This window comes from Entelurus aequoreus, linkage group LG12, assembly GCF_033978785.1.
Source record: "Entelurus aequoreus isolate RoL-2023_Sb linkage group LG12, RoL_Eaeq_v1.1, whole genome shotgun sequence".
In the NCBI taxonomy this organism is placed as follows: domain Eukaryota; kingdom Metazoa; phylum Chordata; class Actinopteri; order Syngnathiformes; family Syngnathidae; genus Entelurus; species Entelurus aequoreus.
In genome coordinates this window covers 42,011,550-42,029,457 of record NC_084742.1, presented here as the reverse complement: position 1 = coordinate 42,029,457, position 17,908 = coordinate 42,011,550, and the positions used below count along the sequence as shown (strand labels likewise).

Here is a 17,908-nt window from a genome sequence, read left to right as displayed (position 1 = left end):
GCTTCATAGTAAAAGAGTGCGGGTACTAGACTGGCCTGCCTGTAGTCCAGACCTGTCTCCCATTGAAAATGTGTGACGCATTATGAAGCCTAAAATACCACAACGGAGACCCCCGGACTGTTGAACAACTTAAGCTGTACATCAAGCAAGAATGGGAAAGAATTCCACCTGAGAAGCTTAAAAAATGTGTCTCTTCAGTTCCCAAACGTTTACTGAGTGTTGTTAAAAGGAAAGGCCATGTAACACAGTGGTGAACATGCCCTTTCCCAACTACTTTGGCACGTGTTGCAGCCATGAAATTCTAAGTTAATTATTATTTGCAAAAAAAAAAAAAAAAGCTTATGAGTTTGAACATCAAATATCTTGTCTTTGTAGTGCATTCAATTGAATATGGGTTGAAAAGGATTTGCAAATCATTGTTTATATTTACATGTAACACAATTTCCCAACTCATATGGAAACGGGGTTTGTATGAAATAAGTGCCGATGTTATCAGCTTTAGAGGGGCCCTTTAGAGGTCGAGTATAGCAGGCTGCATGGAAGATTAGATTGTTTAGCTTCCCCACTTCTATGAAATGGTGTTTTGCACTACTTACAATGGTGAAAAAGTGAAGAAAATTAGATTCATATAGCGCTTTTTCTCTAGTGATTGGAGAAACCTATTATCTACATTTAAGCTACATTTACACCAGTGTGGGTGGAACTATGAAAAAGGGTGTGTGAAGTGTCTTGCCCAAGGAAACAACACAGTCAATAGGAGGGCAGACGCTGAATTCGAACCAGGAACCCTCAAGTTTCTGGCCGGCCGCTCTACCTTCTGAGCCATGCCGCCCCATGAAAAAAAAAAAATGGGACAATGACAATGGGACTGTCGTTTTTGGAAGTTGGATTTTATTGGCAAGTATATTGCACGACACAGCATCAACAGAACCAATGTGATAGTTGCGAGGAATAAACTGTTCAGTCAGCATTAATAGCGCTGATGAGTTCATTCTAAAATACATGCATGAGTTTCACACAGCTGAGGATCAACACTTTAAACTGCATGCAGAGGCAGACCAAGCTGCTGTATAGTTATACACACTAAAAAATGTTGGGTTAAAAAATAACCCAATTTTCAGAAAAGGTTCAGAAAAGGACAAACCCCTTATTTGAGTTATTTTAACTCAACATTTTGGGTTAATTTTTTTCAGCCCAACTTTTGTGTTGAGTTATGATAACTTAATGTTGGGTTATTCCCAACCAAACTATTAGGTTGAATTATTTAACCCAAAAGTTGAGTTATGTCAACTCAACGTTAGTTGATTCATAACCCAACTATTGGGTTGAATTTATTTAACACAAAAGCTGAGTAATGCGCACTACAATGTTGGGTTATTCCAAACCCAACTATTGGGTTGTGCAAAATTAGCGCTACTTGACCCAATAGTTGGTTAAAAATTATACATTTTACTGCTGGTTTGTCCTACTCCTTCCCAACTACTGATCGACATTATTTTTATTCCATTAAAATATACTCAAAAGCAAGATATGAGTGACATGTATTTTATGTATGGTCATAGTAGTTCTATACAGCATGCTCAAATATTTTCATGTGCATAATATGTGTGATTGTAGATAATGTTAATAAGATTAATCCTTAATAAAATTCCCTTCAAGAAAAAAGTACCATTTTAATAGAGAACCTTTTACCCCAAAATGCCTCACTCATTGAAAAACAACCCAAAAATGGTTCATAGTTTTAAAAACCCAGAATTTGAGTTAAAATAATACACTTATAACCCCAAAAAATGTATTGCTCTTCATAAAAAGAACTCCAAAATTCAACCCAACACTTGCAACTCAAAAATTGGGTTATCAAAATAACCCAACATTTTTTAGTGTGTATGGAGCAATAAAGGGACTTAAATCCTGTTTCTAAATTCACTGGCATGGCAGTGCATGTGTGTCGCTGCCATGTCAACAGTCAGCTCAGCATGTTCCGCTTGCACGAGCAGATTATTTGATGTAGTTTACTCATCTCACCGACCCCAAGAGGAGAGGACTACGGCAAAGCAACACTGCCATAACAAGTTGGCATTGACAAATAAAGAAACAAGTATTGACACTAAGAAACAGGCACTGAAAAAAATACATTTCATTGGGTTAATTTTGATATCTGGACGTTTTTCAGTGTCTTTTTTTAGGGACAGTTCTTTCATTTTTTTCTCACCTAAACGTTAAAACACTACCATCAAATTGGAAGTGTAAAACATTTCAGATATTGACACTGAAACGAAATGGGCATCATATTATTGAAAATATCAAAATGTATTGTATTTTCAGCGTCAATACTTGTTTCAGTGTCAGTTTTCACCAGTGCCCCATTTTATTTTCAATGCAACAACTTAAGTGGCAGTGTTCGGGCTCCACCACTTGCAAGTTTGCAGATTGACAACGTGTGTGCTGCAGGTTGAGCGCACCTTTAGCCATAGCCCGGGGGTCTGCAAACTGCGGCTCTAGAGTCACATGCGGCTCTTTAATGCCGCCCTAGTGGCTCCCTGGAGCTTTTTCAAAAATGTATGAAAATAGAAAAAGATTGGGAAAAAATATATTTTTGTTTTAATAGGGATTCTGTAGGAGGACAGCGTGACACAAACCTCCCTAATTGTTAGAAGTCCCACTGTTTATATTAAACATGATTCTCCGAGAGTGCTGTTTTGTCCTAATTTTGGTGGTCCTTGAACTCACCATAGTTTGTTTACATTTATAACATTCTTCAACGATGCGAGAGAAAGACATATTTTATGCCACTCATTCTTTGTCTCATTTTGCCCACCAAACTTTTTATGCTGTGCGTGAATGCACAAAGGTGAGCTTCGTTGATGCTATTGACTTGTGTGGAGTGCTTATCAAGCATATTTGGTCAGTGCATGACTGCAAGCTAATCGATACTAACATGCTATTTAGGCTAGCTGTATATAAGTAAAGGGAATTAAATTAACTCAAATATACCTACAAGTGCAGTATAATAATGCAATATGTACATATAGATAGATAGATAGATAGATAGATAGATAGATAGATAGATAGATAGATAGATAGATAGATAGATAGATAGATAGATAGATAGATAGATAGATAGATAGATAGATAGATAGATAGATAGATAGATAGATAGATAGATAGATAGATAGATAGGAATCAATAAAGTACTATCTATCTATCTACCTATCTATCTATCTGTCTATATGTACATATTGTATCATTATGCCTCACTTGTAGGTATATTTGAGCTAATTTAATTTCCTTTACTTATGTCCTCTGTGTATTTAATTTATATATGCATTTCTCATGACATAATATCTGTATGTAATATTGCCTGCATGTCTGATAGTTGTTTGTGCGCCATGTTGTTCCAGACCACAGCAAACGTAACCCAGCTTGCAAAGATTGTTATGAATCCATTAAAAAAGACAGCTTACCGTTTACTTTAACTTTGACACACACATCTATATGTTTGCCCATTCTAAGCCAGTAATTTAGAGGAGTATTCTCACCCTCTGAGAAGCCTGCGTTTTAATAATGTTCTCCAATGTTGTAAAAATGTGCAGAATAAAATTTACATTTCAACATTTCTGTCAACGAAGATTTGTGTCAGCGACACATGGTCATTTTGATAGTAGGCTAATACAGCTAATATAGACACTTATATCATGTGTTGACTTCATTATATCACTTATAGAAGGCTTTTAATTTTTTGCGGCTCCAGACAGATTTTTTTTTGGTATTTTTGGTCCAGAGTGGCTCTTTCATCATTTTGGGTTGCCGACCCCTGCCATAGCCTTTTTCCAATTTGTTCCTTTAATCCAAAGCCAAACTCCGACCTTTTTTTTTTATGATAGGTAGACAGTGCCAACCGAATCCAGCACTCATGAGCAAAGCCAAAGACACGTCACATGTAGTCAAAAGTGCAGCTCTTAATCTTAATCTGCCTTGACACCATCTGTGGTCACATGACTACATGAACTCATGCTTGCAAATACGGTGGGTCAGTGTTTTTCAACCTTTTTTGAGCCAAGGCACATTTTTTGCGTGGACCACCAGCAGAAATCATTATAAAACGAAACTCGGTTGACAGTAAAAAGTCGTTGTCGCAATTGTTGGATATGACTTTAAAACATAACCAACCATGCATCAATATAGCTCTTGTCTCAAAGTAGGTGTACTGTCACCACCTGTCACATCACGCCCTGACTTATTTTGAGTTTTTTGCTGTTTTCCTGTGTGTAGTGTTTTAGTTCTTGTCTTGCGCTCCTATTTTGGTGTCTTTTTCTCTTTTTTTTGGTATTTTCCTGTAGCAGTTTCATGTCTTCCTTTGAGCGATATTTCCCGCATCTTCTTTGTTTTAGCAATCAAGACTATTTCAGTTGTTTTTATCCTTCTTTGTGGGGACATTGTTGTCATGTTCGGATGTACATTGTGGATGCTGTCTTTGCTCCACAGTAAGTCTTTGCTGTCGTCCAGCATTCTGCTTTTGTTTACTTTGCAGCCAGTTCAGTTTTAGTTTCGTTCTTCATAGCCTTCCCTAAGCTTCAATGCCTTTTCTTAGGGGCACTCACCTTTTGTTTATTTTTGGTTTAATTATTCGACACTTTTTTACCTGCGCACTGCCTCCCGCTGTTTCCGACATCTACAAAGCAATTATCTACCTGCTGCCACCTACTGATATGGAAGAGTATTACACGGTTACTCTGCCGAGCTCGAGACAGCACCGACACTCAACAACAACACATCATTTGCAGACTATAATTACTGGTTTGCAAAAAATATTTTTAACCCAAATAGGTGAAATTGGATAATTTCCACAGTGGTTGAAAAACACTGCAGTGGATGATATGTATTTTCTCTTTCCGCGTCTCCAGTGCTGTTGACATGGGTGAACTGCTCCAGTGTACGGTGGGCGACGAGAGTCCAGGACATATTCACAGCGGGCAAGCTGCTGGCCCTGGCACTTATCATCATCATGGGCATTGTGCAGATCTGCAAGGGTGAGTTCAGCTTCCACACTCCAGACTACACTCCCGGTCACAGAGGGCACCGGCTCCACAGGGAGGGTCAGTGGGTTTCGCTGAGGCCCCTCCAGCGCTAATATCAGCATGGTTTTGTGGCTTTAGCAGTCACAACATGGCTGAGGGCCAGTTATTATAAGGGCCCCGTGCAGGACGAGGCCCCCGAGATAACAAGATGGCAATTTACTTTGGGGAATTTGGGCGGCTTATGCGATGAGGGGGTAAATCTCCACAGGCACCGATTTGTACATTACAAATGAAGGGGAATGTTCTCGCACCTGCAGGAGAATACTACTGGCTGGAGCCAGCGAATGCCTTCGAGCCCTTCCAGGACTACGACGTGGGATTGATCGCCTTAGCCTTCCTGCAAGGCTCCTTCGCCTACGGGGGTTGGAACTTCCTCAACTATGTCACAGAGGAGTTGGTGGACCCCTATGTGTAAGACTCCTTTCCCACAGTGCAGCTTTCAGACCGCTTTATATCTAATTCCCTCTGCTTTCCTCGGTTTAATAACGATATACTCCAAAATTGCCCCTCCTCGAAGATGACTTTAAAATTCACTTTCACAATTGACCCCAATGCCAAAATCAGTCAGCATCACAAAAAATGATGTAAAAAATATTCTATATTCCAAGATTAATCTAATCAGTATATTTCAAATTACTTTACCATCAAATATATACATATATATATACAGTACAGGTCAAAAATTTGGACACACCTTTTCCTCATTCAATGCGTTTTCCTTATTTTCATGACTATTTACATTGTAGATTGTCACTGAAGGCATCAAAACTATGAATAAACACGGGGAGTTATGTACTTAACAAAAAAACGTGAAATAACTGAAAACATGTTTTATATTCTAGTTTCTTCAAAATAGCCACCCTTTGCTCTGATTACTTTTTCGCACACTCCTGGCATTCTCTCGATGAGCTTCAAGAGGTAGTCACCTGAAAAGATTTTCACTTCACAGGTGTACTTGAAGCTCATTGAGAGAATCCCAAGAGTGTGCAAAGCAGTAATCAGCGCAAAGGGTAGCTATTTTAAAGAAAATAAAAATTGTTTTCAGTTATTTCACATTTTTTTGTTAAGTACATAACTCCACATGTGTTCTTTCATAGTTTTGATGCCTTCATTGACAATCTTCAAGGTAAATAGTCATGAAAATAAAGACAACACATTGAATGAGGAGGTGTGTCCAAAATTTTGTCCTGTACTGTATATATACATATTTACCAAATAAAGGTCATTAGTATATGTATGTAACTCCATTGTTTTTTATTGATAAAAACAAAAACATATCCATAATACACATTTGAAGGAGTGTTTGCCCTGAGATGGATTAATGATTGGAAGCAATATTGATTTTCATGCAGTGTTATTTCTGCGACAGTGGCAGCTTTAAAAACAAAAACTCATGACTCTTGAGGTCCTCAGGGCAAAAATGGTCAGCTTTCCAAAAAATGCATAAAGACACTGTATTGGTGTTTTCCTACTTTAAACAGGAAGTATTTCAAAAAATCTTTAAAGTTTTACTATCACTATGGGGGTTTCACACTTTAAAGGCCAGTATGTTTGCATAAATGTTTTTTCAAACAAAATAAAAGACCAACGACATACACACAGAGTTTTATTTTTACACTTACACAATTCCGAACATCGTGAAAGATGCACTCTTATGATTTAAGTAGCAAGGCACACTTGCAGAAAACATAAAAGATGAGTCATTTTGCTGAATGCTCAGAGTTGGAAAAAGAAGCACCATCTGATAGACAAATTAAAAATAGTACAGTTGTCTCTAAGTATCAGAAGTATCGGTCACTAGATGAGACCAATCAATATCGTAGCCACTGATTGGCTCAGCCTCAGGCAGCATTACTATAGTGGTTTAATAGGTTGAAAGGGTGATTAAAGGGTGTCATTTCATGTCTCGAGGGGTCTCATAATGTTGACAAACTTATTTAGGAGGTTGTAAAGTATTTTTTTATGCTCTAGCTTTGAAAATATTCAATTAATAATTAATGATTCCTTCTTAGCAGAAAATCGATTATCATGTTCAGAACCAATTAACAGCGATAAACCGTAGTCCTAATTGAAAAAGTAGCCTCAATGATTGCATTAGTTTATGTTCACATAAATTTGGGTTTATAAAATGGCTTTTTCAAAGGGACATTTCTTGTCACAAAGAACAAATGGGATTTTTGTTTAATGTTGCCATTTATAGCTGTTTTAAAGAACAGAGGCTTCTGGCAAAGTCACTTACTGTATATTTATTAAACACAGTCAAACTAGCTTGGAAAAACAGCGACCAAATGACAAATTGTTCACCATGCAGATCTCCCAAAGGGAAACTGCACTTTAAAAAAAAAAATCCTATCATTCACAATCCTTATGTGAAACAAGCACACCAATGTTTTTTCTTTTTTTATGCATTCTTAATTCGTAAATAAACGCTAGCAAGAGTTAGCTAACAGTAGAGGTTATGGGATTTGCTCTACTCCACCTATAAAGTGCTGTAAAAAACCTCCATCAACGTTTAGATTCCCGGGCGCGGCCACTAGGGCTGTGAATCTTTGGGTGTCCCACGATTCGATTCAATATCAATTCTTGGGGTCACGATTTGATTCAAAATCTTTTTTTTTTTTTTTCAATTCAACACGATTCTCGATTCAAAAACGATTTTTTTCCCCGATTCAAAAGGATTCTCATTCATTCAATACATAGGATTTCAGCAGGATCTACCCCAGTATGCTGACATGCAAGCAGAGAAGTAGATATTTGTAAAAAGCTTTTATAATTGTAAAGGACAATGTTTTATCAACTGATTGCAATAATGTAAATTTGTTTTAACTATTAAATTAACCAAAAATATGACTTATTTTATCTTTGTGGAAATATTGGACACAGTGTGTTGTCAAGCTTATGAGATGCGATGCAAGTGTAAGCCACTGTGACACTATTGTTCTTTTTTTTTTTTTTCATAAATGTCTAATGATAATGTCAATGAAGGATTTTTAATCACTGCTATGTTGAAATTGTAGCTAATATTGATACTGTTGTTGATAATATTCATTTTTGTTTCACTACTTTTGGTTTGTTCTGTGTCGTGTTTGTGTCTCCTCTCAATTGCTCTGTTTATTGCAGTTCTGAGTGTTGCTGGATTGGATTGCATTGTTATGGTATTACTGTGTATTGTTTTGTTGGATTGATTAATTTTTTTAAAATAAATAAAAATTAGAAAAAAATGTTTTTAAAAAAATTAAAAAATTACATTTTTTAAAAATGAAAATCGATTCTGAATCGCACAACGTGAGAATCGCGATTCGAATTCGAATCGATTTTTTCCCACACCCCTAGCGGCCACCACTGCTGCCCACTGCTCCCCTCACCTCCCAGGGGGTGATCAAGGGTGATGGGTCAAATGCAGAGAATAATTTCGCCACACCTAGTGTGTGTGTGACAATCATTGGTACTTTAACTTTTAACTTAATATACATACTGTAAGTATATAATGTAGTAACAGGAACATTCATAATAACATGCAATATTTTCGTATTGTACTCATTTTAAGCATACGGAAGCACATTCATTTCACAGAAGCATCGCAACGTTCGCTATTTTCAACAACAGCAACCACTAATCATGACAGACTTTTAACGAAAGCCAACAACGACTACTTTGGGACAAATCATGACCCAGAACCTTACACTGTGTTTTTGAGCTTGAAAATATGGAGGATGAGCTTAAAGATTTTAGAAGTGGAGAAGATGTCTGCTCTCACTGGGATACCTACTGATACGATGATTGTATCTTCCCATTTAGATAAAGAATTCATCATAATCCTCATGCATCAAGATGGGCGCAAGCGAGCATCTTTATCGCGATCGCCGGGTCTAAGTTGAATGTCAAAGTTGACCAACCTACCGGTTAATGGCAACTACCTTCTACTATAGTTGCTTGACATTAGCACTTATAATAACAATATCGCTAATACTTTTTTTTTATCGTTAGCATTTTTTGGACTCATTTTTTGAGGGGCTTTATGTGCCCTCTAAAAATACATCAGATGACTCGCTTTGCCAGCCTCCTCCTACTTGGCGTATATTAAAGGCGTACTGAAATGACATTTTTTTTATTCAAACGGGGATAGCAGATCCATTCTATGTGTCATACTTGATCATTTCGCGATATTGCCCTATTTTTGCTGAAAGGATTTAGTAGAGAACATTGACGATAAAGTTTGCAACTTTTGGTCGCTGTTAAAAAAAGCCTTGCCTGTACCGGAAGTAGCGTGACGTCGCAGGTTGAAAGGCTCCTCACATTTCCCCATTGTTTACACCAGCAGCGAGAGCGATTCGGACCGAGAAAGCGACGATTACCCCATTAATTTGGGTGAGGATGAAAGATTCGTGGATGAGGAACGTGAGAGTGAAGGACTAGAGTGCAGTGCAGGACGTATCTTTTTTCGCTCTGACAAGGGTTCATTGGATTCCACACTTTGTGGGGCGGTATAGCTCGGTTGGTAGAGTGGCCGTGCCATCAACCTGAGGGTTGCAGGTTCGATTCCCGCTTCCGCCATCCTAGTCACTGCCGTTGTGTCCTTGGGCAAGACACTTTACCCACCTGCTCTCAGTGCCACCCACACTGGTTTAAATGTAACTTAGATATTGGGTTTTCACTATGTAAAGCGCTTTGAGTCACTAGAGAAAAGCGCTATATAAATATAATTCACTTCACTTCACTTTCTCATTTTTCTATTGTGGATCACGGATTTGTATTTTAAACCACCTCGGATACTATATCCTCTTGAAAATGAGAGTCGAGAACGCGAAATGGACATTCACAGTGACTTTTATCCCCACGACAATACATCGGTGAAGCACTTTAGCTACGGAGCTAACGTGATAGCATTGTGCTTAAATGCAGATATAAACAAAAGAAATAAGCCCCTGACTGGATGGATAGACAGAAGATCAACAATACTACTATCAGGAGACACCGAACCAAACACTGGACCTGTAACTACACGGTTAATGCTGTGCTGCCTGTCGAAGCCTAGCAATGCTGTTGCTAACGACGCCATTGAAGCTAACTTAGCTACAGGACCTCGTCAAAGCTATGATAAAAACATTAGCGCTCCACCTACGCCAGCCCTCATCTGCTCATCAACACCCTTGCTCACCTGCGTTCCAGCGATCGACGGTGCGACGAAGGACTTCACCCGATCATCGATGCCGTCGGCGGCTAGCGTCGGCTAGCGTCGGATAGCGCGTCTGCTATCCAAGTCAAAGTCCTCCTGGTTGTGTTGCTGCAGCCAGCCGCTAATACACCGATCCCACCTACAGTTTTCTTCTTTGCAGTCTCCATTGTTCATTAAATAAATTGCAAAAGATTCACCAACACAGATGTCCAGAATACTGTGGAATTTTGCGATGAAAACAGAGCTGTTTGCATTGGGATACAATGGTGCCAATACTTCCGCTTCAACCATTGACGTCACACGCAAACGTCATCATACATAGACGTTTTCAGACGGAAGTTTCCAGGGAAATTTAAAATTGCACTTTATAAGTTAACCCGGCCGTATTGGCATATGTTGCAATGTTAAGATTTCATCATTGATATATAAACTATCAGACTGCGTGGTAGGTAGTAGTGGGTTTCAGTAGGCCTTTAAAATGCATAAAAAAATGACAGACACGTAGGATAGGCTAAATTCCTTCCAAAATACCGTTACCTGTTCAAGACAGGGGTCATTTTCGCGCAGCTCTTTTTTATTGGCCCTCAGTATGTTGTAAAAATCTAAATGAATTATTAATAATATATATTATTAAATAGTACACTAATTTGCCTTGTAAGCATCTTTAAAGTACAAAATAAATAACAGTGTGGGGTTAAGAGATTCATCTCCGACTTGACATTTCTCTAACCACTCCAGAAACCTCCCTCGTGCCATCTTCATCTCCATCCCGCTCGTGACCTTCGTGTACGTCTTCGCCAACATCGCCTACGTCACGGCCATGAGTCCGCAGGAGCTGCTGGCCTCCAAAGCCGTCGCCGTGGTGAGCGAGCTCCCCGTCGCCCTCTGGTGGTTTCACGCGACGCAAGGGTTAACCCATTCAAATTCTCTCCCAGACGTTCGGCGAGAAGCTCCTGGGGGTGATGGCGTGGATCATGCCCATCTCTGTCGCTCTGTCAACCTTCGGGGGAGTCAACGGCTCGCTCTTCACGTCGTCACGGTGAGTCTCCTTTCTGACGACTGTTCTCAGTTTGAGCGCAACATGGCTCTAAATAACGTCTCCCTGCAGGTTGTTCTTTGCCGGGGCCAGAGAGGGACACCTGCCCAGTCTTCTAGCCATGATCCATGTGAAACGTTGCACTCCTATTCCCGCTTTGCTCTTCACAGTGAGTGTGTCCCCACTGGCACACCAACCCATATTCAATCTGGAACCTATTAAACCTTGACGTATGTTTTGGTTTCCCACAGTGCTTGTCCACACTGCTCATGCTGTGCACCAGTGACATGTACACCCTCATCAACTACGTCGGCTTCATCAACTACCTCTTCTACGGCGTCACTGTTGCCGGGCAGATTGTCCTGCGTATCAAACAGCCTAACATGCATAGGCCAATCAAGGTGGATGTCAATTTCATGTATTTTATTCATATTTTGGTAACGAATATTAATTAGTTGCTTATTAACATGCAAATTAGTAACATATCGGCTCTTAAAGGCCTACTGAAATGAAATTTTCTTATTTAGACGAGGATAGCAGGTCCATTCTATGTGTCATACTTGATCATTGCGCGATATTGCCATATTTTTGCTGAAAGGATTTAGTAGAGAACATCGACGATAAAGTTCGCAACTTTTGGTCGCTGATAAAAAAAGCCTCACCTGTACCGGAAGTAGCGTGAAGTCACAGGTTGTGGAGAGCCTCACATCTGCACATTGTTAACAATCATGGCCACCAGCAGCGAGAGCGATTCGGACCGAGAAAGCGACGATTACCCCATTAATTTGAGCGAGGTTGAAAGATTTGTGGATGAGGAAAGTGAGAGTGAAGATTAGAGGGCAGTGGAAGCGATTCAGATAAGGAAGATGCTGTGAGAGGCGGGTGGGACCTGATATTTAGCTGGGAATGACTAAAACAGTAAATAAACACAAGACATACACTACCGTTCAAAAGTTTGGAGTCACCCAAACAATTTTGTGGAATAGCCTTCATTTCTAAGAACAAGAATAGACTGTCGAGTTTCAGATGAAAGTTCTCTTTTTCTGGCCATTTTGAGCGTTTAATTGACCCCACAAATGTGATGCTCCAGAAACTCAATCTGCTCAAAGGAAGGTCAGTTTTGTAGCTTCTGTAATGAGCTAAACTGTTTTCAGATGTGTGAACATGATTGCACAAGGGTTTTCCAAACATCAATTAGCCTTCTGAGCCAATGAGCAAACACATTGTACCATTAGAACACTGGAGTGATAGTTGCTGGAAATGGGCCTCTATACACCTATGTAGATATTGCACCAAAAACCAGACATTTGCAGCTAGAATAGTCATTTACCACATTAGCAATGTATAGAGTGTATTTCTTTAAAGTTAAGACTAGTTTAAAGTTATCTTCACTGAAAAGTACAGTGATTTTCCTTCAAAAATAAGGACATTTCAATGTGACCCCAAACTTTTGAACGGTAGTGTATATATACTCTATTAGCCACAACACAACCAGGCTTATATTTAATATGCCACAAATTAATCTGCATAACAAACACCTCCCCCCTCCCGTCCATATAACCCACCAATACAACTCAAACACCCGCACAACACACTCAATCCCACAGCCCAAAGTACCATTCACCTCCGTAAAGTTCATACAGCACATATATTTCCCCAAAGTTACATACGTGACATGCACATAGCGGCACGCACATACGGGCAAGCGATCAAATGTTTGGAAGCCAAAGCTGCGTACTCACGGTAGCGCGTCTGCTAACCAACTCAAAGTCCTCCTGGTTGTGTTGCTGCAGCCGGCCGCTAATACACCGCTTCCCACCTACAGCTTTCTTCTTTGCTGTCTTCATTGTTCATTAAACAAATTGCAAATGATTCACCAACACAGATGTCCAGAATACTGTGGAATTTTGCGATGAAAACAGACGACTTAATAGCTGGCCACAATGGTGTCCCAATATGTCCGCTACAATCTGTGACGTCACGCGCAAACGTCATCATACTGAGACGTTTTCAGCAGAATATTTTGCAGGAAATTTAAAATTGCACTTTACTAATCTAACCCGGCCGTATTGGCATGTGTTGCAATGTTAAGATTTCATCATTGATATATAAACTATCAGACTGCGTGGTCGGTGGTAGTGGGTTTCAGTAGGCCTTTAATTAGTCATTATTAAGTACTTATTAATGCCTTATTCTGCATGACCTTATTATACAACCAGTAAGCCATTAACTAAGAGTCTTCCCTCAATAACCTCAGAATTATTGCTTATTAGTAACCCTAACCCTAACCCTTATATGTTCCCCTAGTGTCCAAATAACTCTAAATTAAGTCTTTGTTACTTTAATAAGCAACTAATTAATGGTGAATATGTTCCCCATACTGAAGTGTTACCTGTTGAATAGTCGGTATGTCTAAATTTTGACAGTTCATAAATGTAAGACCGCGCTGCAGCATGATGACATTCCTGCTCACAGCTATTTCTGTGCAACCGACAGTTTGCATGTTCTTTATATACGTACGAAATAATGACGCAAAACAGCTCCCGCAGAACAGTTTTAGTCTTAATAAATCACACCGCATGCGCCAAATAATTCTACTTTTTTTTCCTCCTCCCAGTATGGCGGGCGTTCTGATGATCAGCATATATTCTTCATATTGATGAAGACAGACGCGCTAAATAGAGTGCGCGCCTATTTTGCTCACTTGAGAGACGCAGTCCTCTGCGCCTGCTATTAAGTTTTAATACACGCTAACCTTTATTTAATCTTTCTTGCAAAGCTAAGTGTATTCATTCTTTTCATTTGGACAGAAAAAAAATGTGCTAACTGCTTTAAACTTCAATATTATCTGATCATTAGTGATGGGTCCGGCAACACCGATGCATCGGCGCATACGTCGAGCTCATAGAGCAAAACCCTATGTCGGTGCGCATACCGCTTTTAGAAAGTCACGTGACCGATCATGAACTGTTTTGGTCACGTGACCGATACGCGAACTGTGTCGCACTCCCGCCTCCTCTGTGCCCTGTGAGCGGGTCTTTTCTACAGCCATAGAAATAATAACTAAGAGAAATCGTGTAAAATTTAATACGTTGGAAAAACTGTTTTTTTTTTAATAGAAATGTGTAAAAAAAAAAAATCCCAGTCCACAAGCATCCTTATTCACAACACGTTCTCTTAGTTTTCCATGTTATGACACATGTTCACATTATTTATTGACTGTATCTAAAAAAGATAAAAATATATTTTTATTTAAATGAAGATATGAAATAATCCTAAATGAAATACAATGACTTGGTTTATATTATTGTATATACTAGGTCATAAAATCAGTGTCAGTTGAGTCGGTCCATAGGTTGCCTGTAGGGATTTTTAATGTCCAGCAGATGTCAGTATTTAGTGACACAGTATTGACACAGTATCAATACAGTTTTGCAATGTGTCGAAACGCTTCATGACGCCTCATCAACCCATCACTACTGATCATGCAACCAAAATAGTTTTTTGCAAAAAAATTAATATTTTTTTTAAATATCTGCTTGTCACTTTGACTTATTAAGGCATGAATTCATCAGTTTGTACGTGAAAAAAAATCTAATAATGAAATGCATAAGCGATTGTGTAATAATATCATGAGGCTATGATACATTTATATTCATACATATTCAGTGTTACAAGATGCTCCTCTGAAGGGAGCCATAACTTGATGAAATTGTGCTTTTTATTCGTCCTACAGATCAACCTGATTTGGCCGATAATTTACCTCCTCTTCTGGGCCTTCCTGCTCATCTTCTCGCTGTACTCCGAGCCCGTGGTGTGTGGTATCGGCCTGGCCATCATGCTCTCCGGCGTCCCTGTCTATTTCCTGGGAGTATACTGGGACAACAAGCCCAAGTGCTTTGATGCTTTTGTTGGTAGGTTTGTCTCGTCTTTTTGAACTTTCATCACAGAATTTCTAACAATATTTTGCTGTTTTGAGTCACAATAGAGCACTTCCCTTTTGCCCCAGAATCAAATATGGTTATGTCCTATTATCAGGAAGTAGCCTGCGAACTAACAAATAGACAAATATAATAGCGGAATCCCGTCATTTTTGCACTTTTCTTACAATACAAAATATTTGAGCTGTTTGAGTCACCATAGAGGCAGCACTGCGGAACAGGGGTTAAAACATATGTCTCACAATACGAAGTTTGTGCGTTTGATCCCGGGCTCTTCCTGTGTGGAGTTTGCATGTTCTCCCCGTGACTGCGTGGGTTCCCTCCAGGTATTCCGGCTTCTTCCCACCTCCGAAGACATGCACCTGGGGATAGGTTGATTGGCAACACTAAATTGGCCCTAGTTTGTGAATGTGAGTGTCTATCTGTGTTGGCCCTGTGATGAGGTGGTGACTTGTCCAGGGTGTACCCCGCCTTCCGCCCGAATGCAGCTGAGATAGGCTCCAGCACTCCCCGCGACTCCGGAAGGGACAAGCGGTAGAAAATGGATGGATGGAGTCACCATAGAACTGTCCCCCTGCCACAGAATAAAAAAATGTATGATCTTGCCAGGTTCTGATGCCTTAAAGGGGCCCTATTATGCAAAATCGACTTTTCGTGCCTTTTTTTGGATGTATTTGGGATCCCCAAAAGTCCTGAAAATTTTAAATCAAACAATGGCGGCATGGCGGGAATACTGTTTTTATTAAACAATCTTGCCTTCTTCCAAACTTTGAGACTTTAGTGACCTCATGTGCCTAAGTTACGTTAGTGGATATCTCCATATTTGCTCAAGTTCGCCATTTGCATTCAGTTGTAGTCCAGAGTCAGAGTCAATATAAGTTCCCTTTTTTTCCTCTATCTTCCTGTTGTGGGGCGGACTGGCTCGTGCATGCACATTTTCGTTAAAGTTTTCCACTGTTGCCATTTCTTATACAAAGTAGCGTATGGGTCTAACTTATAGCTGTCAGCAGACACGATATGGACGCGCTAAAAACTACAAGAGAAGAGAAGACTCAATCGAAGGGGGGCTGAGGACTTCAACACGAAAATAAGACCGCCCACAAAATAGATGGTCAGAAAGCGGATTGAAGATGGTCTGTAAAACATAATCTATGCAACATTTGGACCAAAGCGCCATCATAACACGTTATGTAAAGCACAAGGAAGTGTTTTGAATGTAAATTTGTTAAAAATCATAATATGACCCCTTCAATTAATTAATGGCATTACTTGATAATTAAAAATGATACTTTGCCTATCGACAGGAAGCAGGGGTGTCAAACTTGTTTTCATTAATGTCCACATCAAGTTATGGCTCCCTAGTCCACATCAAGTTATGGCTCCCTTCAGAGGGGCATCTTGTAACACTGAATATGTATGAATATAAATGTATCATCGCCTCATGCTATTATTACACAATCGCTTATGCATTTGATTATTAGATTTTTTTTCACGTACAAACTGATTAATTATTGCCTTAATAAGTAAAGGTGACAAGCAGATATTTTTTTTAAAAAAAATTTTTTTTTGCAAAAAACTATATTTGTTGCATGATCCGATAATATTCAAGTTTAAAGCAGCTCGCACATTTTTTTTTCTGTCCAAATGAAAAGAATGAATACACTTAGCTTTGCAAGAAAGATTAAATAAAGGGGTTGTTGTTCACCCCCTGGGAGGTGAGGGGAGCAGTGGGCAGCAGCGGTGGCCGCGCCCGGGAATCATTTTTGGTGATTTGACCTCCAATTCTAACCCTTGATGCTGAGCGCCAAGCAGGGAGGTAATGAGTCCCATTTTTATAGTCTTTGGTATGACTCGGCCGGGGTTTGAACTCACAACCTACCGATCTCAGGGCGGACACTCTAATAATAATAATAATAGATTGTATTTGTAAAAAGCACTTTACATTGAGTAAACAACCTCAAAGTGCTACAGTGTATTAAAAAATAAAAATAAAAAGATAATAAAAAATAAAAACTAGAACAGCCAAATAGCTAGAACTAGTATGGATATATCTAAAAAAAAAAAAAGAAGGCTTTTTTAAAAAGAAGGGTTTTTAAGCCTTTTTTAAAAGCATCCACAGTCTGTGGTGCCCTCAGGTGATCAGGGAGAGCGTTTCACAGACTGGGAGCGGCGGAGCAGAAAGCCCACTCTCTAACCACTAGGCCACTGAGAAAGAGACATTTTTTCTCAATATGTTGAAAAATATTCTTAAAATAAGTAAATGCTAGTGCCATTATCTTCAATCAATCAATCAATCATCAATCAATGTTTATTTATATAGCCCTAAATCACAAGTGTCTCAAAGGGCTGTACAAGCCACAACGACATCCTCGGTACAGAGCCCACATACGGGCAAGGAAAACTCACCCCAGTGGGACGTCAATGTGAATGACTCTTGACATAATGATATGCGCTCGGCATCATGATTTTTTTTTTTTCATGCTTGAAATAAGAAATTATTACTTTAAAAAAGTAGTTTTATACTTGTGAGTGTTGATGACACAGCTTTGCATCAGTTGATATTCTAGTTTAAAGCATGTTTTACTCAATATAGGTCATAAAATCTCAGCAACAAGCTGTAATATCTTACTGAGATCATTTAGGACCAAAACCCTTAAAACAAGTAAAACACTCTAAC

The 17,908-nt window shown here is 39.3% G+C and overlaps 1 protein-coding gene across 1 annotated transcript in view; it reads left to right on the top strand.

Annotated features, from left to right (window-relative positions):
• slc7a8a (solute carrier family 7 member 8a) overlaps positions 1 to 17,908 on the top strand; it is a 59,835-nt gene that overhangs the window by 37,457 nt on the left and 4,470 nt on the right. Inside the window, exons 4-10 of the mRNA XM_062065995.1 lie at positions 4,905 to 5,030; positions 5,336 to 5,489; positions 10,993 to 11,116; positions 11,190 to 11,293; positions 11,363 to 11,459; positions 11,542 to 11,691; positions 15,027 to 15,204. Of these exons, the coding sequence (XP_061921979.1) occupies positions 4,905 to 5,030; positions 5,336 to 5,489; positions 10,993 to 11,116; positions 11,190 to 11,293; positions 11,363 to 11,459; positions 11,542 to 11,691; positions 15,027 to 15,204 (933 nt within the window). The remainder of the gene's footprint in view (positions 1 to 4,904; positions 5,031 to 5,335; positions 5,490 to 10,992; positions 11,117 to 11,189; positions 11,294 to 11,362; positions 11,460 to 11,541; positions 11,692 to 15,026; positions 15,205 to 17,908) is intronic.